This window comes from Lutjanus erythropterus, chromosome 11, assembly GCF_056507025.1.
Source record: "Lutjanus erythropterus isolate fLutEry1 chromosome 11, fLutEry1.hap2, whole genome shotgun sequence".
In the NCBI taxonomy this organism is placed as follows: Eukaryota; Metazoa; Chordata; class Actinopteri; order Lutjaniformes; family Lutjanidae; genus Lutjanus; species Lutjanus erythropterus.
Window position 1 is genome coordinate 41,403,469 of NC_139327.1, and position 8,412 is coordinate 41,411,880.

An 8,412-nucleotide genomic window follows, 5' to 3' on the forward strand; every position below is an offset into this window, starting at 1 on the left:
ATACACAGAACAAAGGTTCCACTGTAACACACAGAAGTAAAGTTCTACTGTAACACACAGAACAAAAGTTCCACTGTAACACACAGAAGTAAAGTTCCACTATAACACACAGAACAAAGGATCCACTGTAACACACAGAACAAAGGATCCACTGTAATACACAGAATAAAGGTTCCACTGTAAACACACAGAAGTAAAGTTCCACTGTAACACACAGAACAAAGGTTCCACTGTAACACACACAACAAAGGTTCTGCTTTAACATGCAAAACATAAGTTCTACTGTAACACACAGAACAAAAGTTCTACTGTAAAACACAGAACAAAAGTTCTACTGTAACACACAGAACAAAGGTTCCACTGTAATACACAGAGCAAAGGATCCACTGTAACACAGAACAAAGGTTCTGCTGTAATACAAAACAACTATAATCAGTCTTTACATTTCAACTGTGGTCTAATCTTCTAGTTCTATTTCATGTTCTGACAGGAACGTTTTAGTTCTTCATCTCCTTCTCATCATCTGGTTCTGACTCATGTTCAGTACCTGACACTGGTTCCCAGTGTTCCGTTACTGGAGAGTGTGACACTTGTAAACGGTGAATCTTGAGGCAGAGCCGGCAGCAGTGTGGCCTCACCGAACCTGCAGAGAGTCACAAACAAAACAATGTTAATGTTAATGTTTACACCTGGAGGAGAAGCTAACTTACTGACTAGCTAACAGTGGCTCACTATGGTTGACAGAAGCTAGCAGCTGTGTTAGCTAACAGTAGCTAAGGATAGTGTTAGCTATCTGTAATGGTAGTTTGGTATCTGTAGTTTTTATTTTGCTTTTATTGTTTTGATAAAATTGTGAATAGGGTGGGACTGTATTAGCTAACTGTAGTGTTAGCTAACTGTAGTATTAGCTAACTGTAGTGTTAGCTAACTGTAGTGGTAACTAACTGTAGTATTAGCTATCTGTAGTGTTAGCTAATGGTAGCTAACTGTAGTATTAGCTATCTGTAGTGTCAGCTAATGGTAGCTAACTGTAGTATTAGCTATCTGTAGTGTCAGCTAATGGTAGCTAACTGTAGTGTTAGCTTATAGAAGCTAACTGTAGTGTTAGCTAACTGTAGTATTAGCTATTTGTAGTGTTAGCTAATGGTAGCTAACTGTAGTATTAGCTAAAAGTAGTGTTAGCTATTGGTAGCTAACTGTAGTGTTAGCTTATAGAAGCTAACTGTAGTGTTAGTTACCTTGTTTAATCTAAATGGCTACTCTTTACTTGCTTTGACACAGTGGATGGTGAATAAGGTGGAGACTATGTTAGCTAACAATAGCTAACATCCCAGGTACTGACAGGTAAAGACAGACAGGTGAGAGTTACCTGTATCCCAGGTACTGACAGGTAAAGACAGACAGGTGAGAGCTCCAGGTGTCAGCACACACAGTGAACAGAGAGGAACCGATCTGGATCTGGAGACGATTAGAACCATTCACCTGTAACACAACTGACACACACACACACACAGGTCTGTGAGACAGGTGTGTACCTGTCACCTGTCCCAGTATAACCAGTAAAGTAGATTGACTCAGATTAATGTGTTGTATTGATCAGTATTGATCACATATATTGATCATCAGAAGCTCCACCTGATCCACTCACCACAGTTGGCTTCATCAGATCCATCAGGACAGTCGACCACACCGTCACACTGATGGTTACCTTGGATACAGCTTCCTGTCTGACACTGGAACTGATCAGCTACACACGGAGCTGTTCACAGACAATCAATAATCAGTGATCAGCAATACTAATCAGTAAATAACAGCTCCAACCCTCTGACCCTGACCTCACCTGGTGACCCCAGGTCAACCCCGGTGGTGAAGTTGGCTCTGAATCCTCGGCCGTAACCTGATTCGTCCGTAAAGAGCCAGACTGTCATCTGATTGGTTGTTGAAAACAAATCGTGGGTGGGGCCATCGCTGCCAGTGAGGACAGCTGGAAACAAAACAAGTTAACACCTGATTAAAGTCACATGTTCACACACATCTGAGCTGAAAAGGATTGTGGGTAAAACATCCTCACCGAGTAAGGTGGAGTTAGCCCCCCCCCCATCCCGCACCTCTACGACATCATAGGCTGCTTCAATGTCAAAATCCAGGAAGTGGAGCTGGATGTTCTGACCTGGGCTGGCGTGGAGAGTCCACAGACCTGCAGCAGCAGAGGATCATGGGTAATTTTGGCAATCAGAGAAGATCTTTAAAGGCATGTTTCTAATAAAACATGTTCACTTCCACACGTCGGCATTCAGCAGCCAGTCTCACTTAGCTTAGCTTATGGTGTCTTATGTTGGCTAATTTTAGCTAATGTTAGCTCACTTTTTATTTTTTCTGTCTTACTGTCATCACATCACATTTCACAGCCAGAACACATCACCAGGTATATAAAGACTGCCCCGCCCCTTTTTGCTCTGTGCTCCAATAACAGTTGAGCAATTGTACGTCAGTCAACTTTCTGATGATAAAATACAGCCAGCTAATTAGCTAGCTAATGTTAGCTTTAGCTAGCTATGCTTTTTAAGACCCTTACCAGATGTTTTCTGTCCCTAAACCTTCACAGATCTGAACCACAACAACAGTCACATGATAAAACATGAAGGAACAACGAGAACAGATCTCACAAGAGTTTCACTAGTCAGAGGTTCCCGACCGTGAGTCAGAGACACACAGGTGTACTCACACTCAGCCTCGTTCCCATAGGATTGTGGGTAATTTGGAGAGCTGAAGGTGGAGTTTGTTTCCCAGAGGTCAAAGGGGCCTCCGCAGTCAGCTGGACCAATCAGAGCAGAGGGGGAGGAGTCAGTCATCACAGGTGAATGGAACTCACAATATGGTCAGAATAATGTTACAGAAAAAAATCAAAAAAAGAAAAGAAAAGAAAAAAGAAAAAAAAAACACCATCATGTGATGATTCACAATAATGAACAACTCAGGAAGTTAAAGAGTAAAACTGAACTGTTTTATAAACATTATGATATAATTTTAGTTAATGGCAAAACATCTGGTAGTGAAACAGATGTGATTTTTATGAGAAGTAAAATCGTTAATTAATTAATAATTAATTTTATATTAATATACATTTCATAAAATTTTCATGTAGAAATGTAAATATCCCATCTGTTATAAGTGGTGTGTTCTGTGTGTCACCTGTCATAAGTGGTGTGTTCTGTGTGTCACCTGTTATAAGTGGTGTGTTCTGTGTGTCACCTGTTATAAGTGGTGTGTTCTGTGTGTCACCTGTTATAAGTGGTGTGTTCTGTGTGTCACCTGGTATAGGGGGTGTGGTTGGTTTTGGTGGTACATTGGTTGGGTCAGGGGGGGCGGGGCCACAGGGCTCAGAGGTCAGTGTGATGTCATCCAGAGCGATGTCGTTCCTCATCCCTCTCACCTTCTGAGCTTCAAACACCACCTGCAGGTCAGAGGTCACACTGAACTGATCAGCTGATCAATACACTGATCAGTATTTGTGTGCTGTTACTGACCGTGGTCACTGTCGACAGGTTGAGGGTCACTTGGCCGTAGTTCCAGTTGTTGCCATAGTTACCATCTCTCTGGAACACCACGGTAACAGCAGCAGATGGAGACGGTCGGAGGAGTAGGACTCTGAGACGGTGGACGTCCTCTCCGAACATGTGATACCTGCAGAACATGTTTGTTTGTTTACATGTTCATATGTTTACACAGTTGTTTATTTACATGTCTGTTATTTACATGTTTGTTTCTTACACACTTGTTTGTTTGTTTGTTTGCATATTTCTTGGTTCATATGTTTCTTTGTCTATATGTTTGTTTAGAATTTTACTTTTACATATTTGTTTGCTTACAATTTTGTTTCTTTACATGTTATTTGTTTGCCTGTTTGTTCCTAACAAGCTTGTATGTTACGTGCTTTTTATTTATACATTTGTTAACATATTTGTTTGTTTACACATTTATTTCTTTTACATGTTTATTTACATGAGTTTATTTACACTTGCTTGTCTACGTGTTTCTTTATTTGTTTGTCTACATTTTTTCATGCATATTTTTTAACTTTTTTTTGTCCAGTTTATTAATTTTCTGTGTATATTTATTTGTTTATTTACTAGTTTATATTTAATAGTTGTTGACACTTTTTTTTGCAGCTGTTTAAATATTTATACATTTGTTTTCAGGATGTTAACATGTTTATTTGATTGTCTATTCTATTTTTCTGGTTGTTTTTATGTTCGTTTGTTTGTTTACGAGTTTTGATATGTTTACATGTTCATTCCAGTTGTTTAGAGATGTCTTTGTCTGTTTTTGTGGTTGTTTACCAGAAGCTCAGACACACAGGCTCTGTGTGTGGAGTCAGAGGGAGGCTGTGGATCCTGAAGGTCTTCAGGAACGAACCAGGACTCAACGGAGTGACGATGTAGAAACCTGAAACACACACAGAGACACAGACAGAGACAAACACAGAGACACACAGAGAGACACACAGAGACACACAGAGAGACACACACAGAGACACACAGAGACACACAGAGACACACAGAGACACACAGAGAGACACACAGAGACACACACAGAGACACACAGAGACACACAGAGACACACGGATCAATACTACTGATATTACTACAATCAACAACAACAATGACAACAATAGCAAGTGTATGAACACTGATGACATCATCATACAGGTGAACTCACCTGAGCTGTTGCCCAGCGTGTGGTCGACACTCGGGCCGCTCAGAGGAGGAAACGTCTCACCGTTGGTTCGAATCCAGTCGCCATCGTCACCGACGCCATCCTGCTGCCAAAGACACATGTTCTGCTCAAAGGTACAGGTCAGCTTCTGCTCGTCTGAACACACACACACACACACACACACACACACACACACACACACACACACACACACACACATCCTGTAATTTGAGTGACTTCTTGAAAGGAAAGCTCTGATTATTCTGATGTTTGTTCACAGTAGATTAAAAATACATATAAATATATTTAAAAGTGTTCTCACCTGTCGGAGGCGAGGTGGTCGTCGGTGCAGCCGTCGTCTCGTCTGGTTTCTCTGCAGGAAAATAAACAGTATTTTATGGATGCATAATGACATCAACACATCATCAATATCAGCTGATAAATACTTTAAAATGAAATATCGAATCAGTGTGAAACAAACTTTCATGCTCATATGACTGATGACTCTTTAATTCTGATCACATGACACGAGTGTGTCTGCAGTGTCGAGTTTAACTGATCGTCTTCAGAAAAGTCTTTATTCTGAACAGTGTTGTACTTTATATTGAAAAGTGTTGCATTTTATTTTGAAAAACACTGCACTTTATTTTGAAGTGTGACATCATGCCTCCCTACAGTGTTTGCAGAGTGATGTCACCTGTCGTAGGTGTTGTGGGTGAGGTGGTCGTCGGTGCAGCCGTCGTCTCGTCTGGTTTCTCTGCAGGAAAAGATTCACAGTTACCTGCTGATGTCGTTCTCATGTTTACCTTCTCTGGTTTCCTGTTCGGTTTCACAAACATAAACAGGAAATGATGACATCACTGTGACCTCACTGTGTCACCTGTGATCTGGATGCTGTTTCTGTCAATCACCAATCCTGTGTCTCCAACCTCCTGAAGCCCCGCCCCCAGCTGCTGCTCCACCTCCTTTGGACTGATCAGCTCATTGAACCAGAGGTCAAAGGTTACCACCACACTGCCCCGACTGAGGACACACACACAGTAATCAATCAATCAATCAATCAATCAATCAATCAATCAATCAATCAATCAATCAATCAGTCACTCACTCAATCAATGTGAATCAGTGTAGTAAATTGATGATTGATTAGTAGTGATGTATTGATCATTGACCGGTATTGGTGGTATTGATGACTGATCAGTATTGATTGTATTGATGATTGATCAGCGTTGACAGTATTGATTAGTTATCGGACCTGAAGGACAAAACCTGACAGGACTTGAAGAGACGACTGAGCTCGCTGTGACTGAACGCCTCAGATACCTGTCGACCAATCAGAGGCCACACTGTCATCAGGTGACCTGCAGACACACTGTGACATCATTTAAACCTGATCAATACTGATCAGTGCCCAGAGCCTTCGTAGCACCACGTGCGTCGTAAGTTGTATTTTAAGGTCTCCCTTAAGGTTGTCCCAACTCTGGGAAACAGCCCGTAACCTTATGACGCACGTGGCGCTACGAAGGCTCTGGGCCCTGATCAGTATTGATCAGACTTACAGATCAAATTTCATTGTAAAGAATCAACTGATGATGTCTTTCTAAGACTCAGTGTGTACTTCACACTCAGTGTGATACTCAGTGTGTACTTTATACTCAGTGTGTACTTCATACTCAGTGTGTACTTCACACTCAGTGTGATACTCAGTGTGTACTTTATACTCAGTGTGTACTTCACACTCAGTGTGTACTTCACACTCAGTGTGATACTCAGTGTGTACTTTATACTCAGTGTGTACTTCATACTCAGTGTGTACTTTATACTCAGTGTGTACTTCACACTCAGTGTGTACTTCACACTCAGTGTGATACTCAGTGTGTACTTTATACTCAGTGTGTACTTTATACTCAGTGTGTACTTTACACTCAGTGTGTACTTTATACTCAGTGTGTACTTTATACTCAGTGTGTACTTCACACTCAGTGTGTACTTTATACTCAGTGTGTACTCTGTAGTATGCATGTTGTGTACTTTACTGATAGACTGATCAATACATAGCCACTTCCCTTACTGTCCTTCATAATAAAAGCTACTAATGTAACTAGTAGTTCTTTTCAAAATAAAAGCCTGTGGTCTCACCAGGTGTTGGATGTCGAAGGCCAGAGATTTGAACTGCAGGCTGCTGGAGTTGTTGAGTTCTTCAGAGAACACGGTTCCCTCTGTAACCACCATCCGACCGCTCAGCACCGCTGGATCAACAGCGCCTACAACAATAACTGATCAATAATATCTGCTGACACCTGATCAGTTTACTACGGCAGAGTGTGTTTACCTTCAGGCTTCAGGCTGATCCATGAAACCACGATCAGTGCGACACAACAAAGCAGAAGAAGAGACGTCACGCCGCTGAGGAGGAACTCCAGAGACGACAGATGGCGAGCCATAACTGTAACGTGTTATCAATAGATCATTCCATACATACATCAATCAACCAATCAGACAACCCTTCATGTTCACGTTCAGCCTGAGGTGAAGGTTTAAAGTCAGAAACAGCTGTTTACCTGTAGACATGAACACCTGACGAGTGTTCACATGTAACATCATACACATCGTTAGTGTCTCTAAAATCAACTCAGTGATCAGTTTTAACCAGATCAATAACTGTACATGTTTGATGTTGACAGGTGAATCCACCTGTCTGACTCACCTGTTTGAGTTCACCTGTTGCAGACTTCAGAGCAGCTCGTCAGTTTTCTTCTTCTCCTCTTTACCTCACAAACTGTTTGTCCTCCTGGACTCTGCTGAACTTTTATTGAGCTGAATGTGACTAATGACTCATTATCAATACAGCAGCTGATAATCAATACACTTAGAGATAATCATTCATAATGTTGGAGTCACAGAGCTGCTGACACACTGTTTGTGTTATAATAAAAATAAATACTGAAACCATGGAAACCAAAGTTCCTCACAGCAGCTTTAAGTGATCAATACAGTTTTGATTGAAATATTATTATAACTTGTCGATTTAAATATGATCAGTTAAACATGTTTTATGATCTTTGTGATGATTCAAAGAATCTGAGACTCGACCTGTCAGGTAAACACTTCAGCTGTCAATCAAACATTAAATGAATCTCAGTAAATTCATATAAGGAATCATTCAGTCTCAATAATCAATAATCAGCTCATGTGGATCAAATGTTACCTGCCTGACGTGATATTAACAGACTCACCTGAACACAAACGACTTCCTCAAGTGTTTCTTGTTTATCACAATCTAAAGTCCAGCAGCAGTAAACCTGTCAGGTGTAATCTGCTTTAATGTGGCTCCGCCCCCTCTGCACACACCTGACAGGTGACACGTACACCAATATGTTTATTTTGTTTACCTTCATTATACTTTTTACAGAGCAGCAGAGACATTATAATGTGTTATTAACAGTTATTACATGTTTATAAACTCATTATAAACGAAAAACAGAACCTCATTAAAGAATCCAGAGGTGATAAATATGTAAATGGATCTCAGTCTGTTAGTCTGAATTCATTTTTACTCGGATAATAAAAACAACAGTGACATAAAAATACAAAAATAATAACAATCACACTTCTAATCAATCACAGAGGAGAAGGTCTGGATCAATAAAGAACAACAACAACAACAAAAAGTATTTCAGGTTACAGATTCAACAA

General features: G+C 40.5%; 1 protein-coding gene across 1 annotated transcript in view; it reads right to left on the bottom strand.

Moving 5' to 3' along the window:
* tmprss15 (transmembrane serine protease 15) overlaps positions 1–7,406 on the bottom strand; it is a 13,955-nt gene extending 6,549 nt beyond the window's left edge. The window contains exons 1-16 of the mRNA XM_084730682.1: positions 7,049–7,406; positions 6,856–6,980; positions 5,972–6,039; positions 5,597–5,739; positions 5,414–5,473; positions 5,039–5,089; positions 4,720–4,872; positions 4,341–4,446; positions 3,528–3,684; positions 3,313–3,454; positions 2,726–2,815; positions 2,072–2,197; positions 1,841–1,984; positions 1,649–1,759; positions 1,370–1,493; positions 548–643 (exon numbers count right to left, since the gene is read on the bottom strand). Coding sequence (XP_084586808.1) covers positions 548–643; positions 1,370–1,493; positions 1,649–1,759; positions 1,841–1,984; positions 2,072–2,197; positions 2,726–2,815; positions 3,313–3,454; positions 3,528–3,684; positions 4,341–4,446; positions 4,720–4,872; positions 5,039–5,089; positions 5,414–5,473; positions 5,597–5,739; positions 5,972–6,039; positions 6,856–6,980; positions 7,049–7,160 — 1,808 coding nt within the window. The 5' untranslated portion in view covers positions 7,161–7,406. The remainder of the gene's footprint in view (positions 1–547; positions 644–1,369; positions 1,494–1,648; positions 1,760–1,840; positions 1,985–2,071; positions 2,198–2,725; positions 2,816–3,312; positions 3,455–3,527; positions 3,685–4,340; positions 4,447–4,719; positions 4,873–5,038; positions 5,090–5,413; positions 5,474–5,596; positions 5,740–5,971; positions 6,040–6,855; positions 6,981–7,048) is intronic.
* Between the last annotated feature and the right edge of the window lie 1,006 nt (positions 7,407–8,412).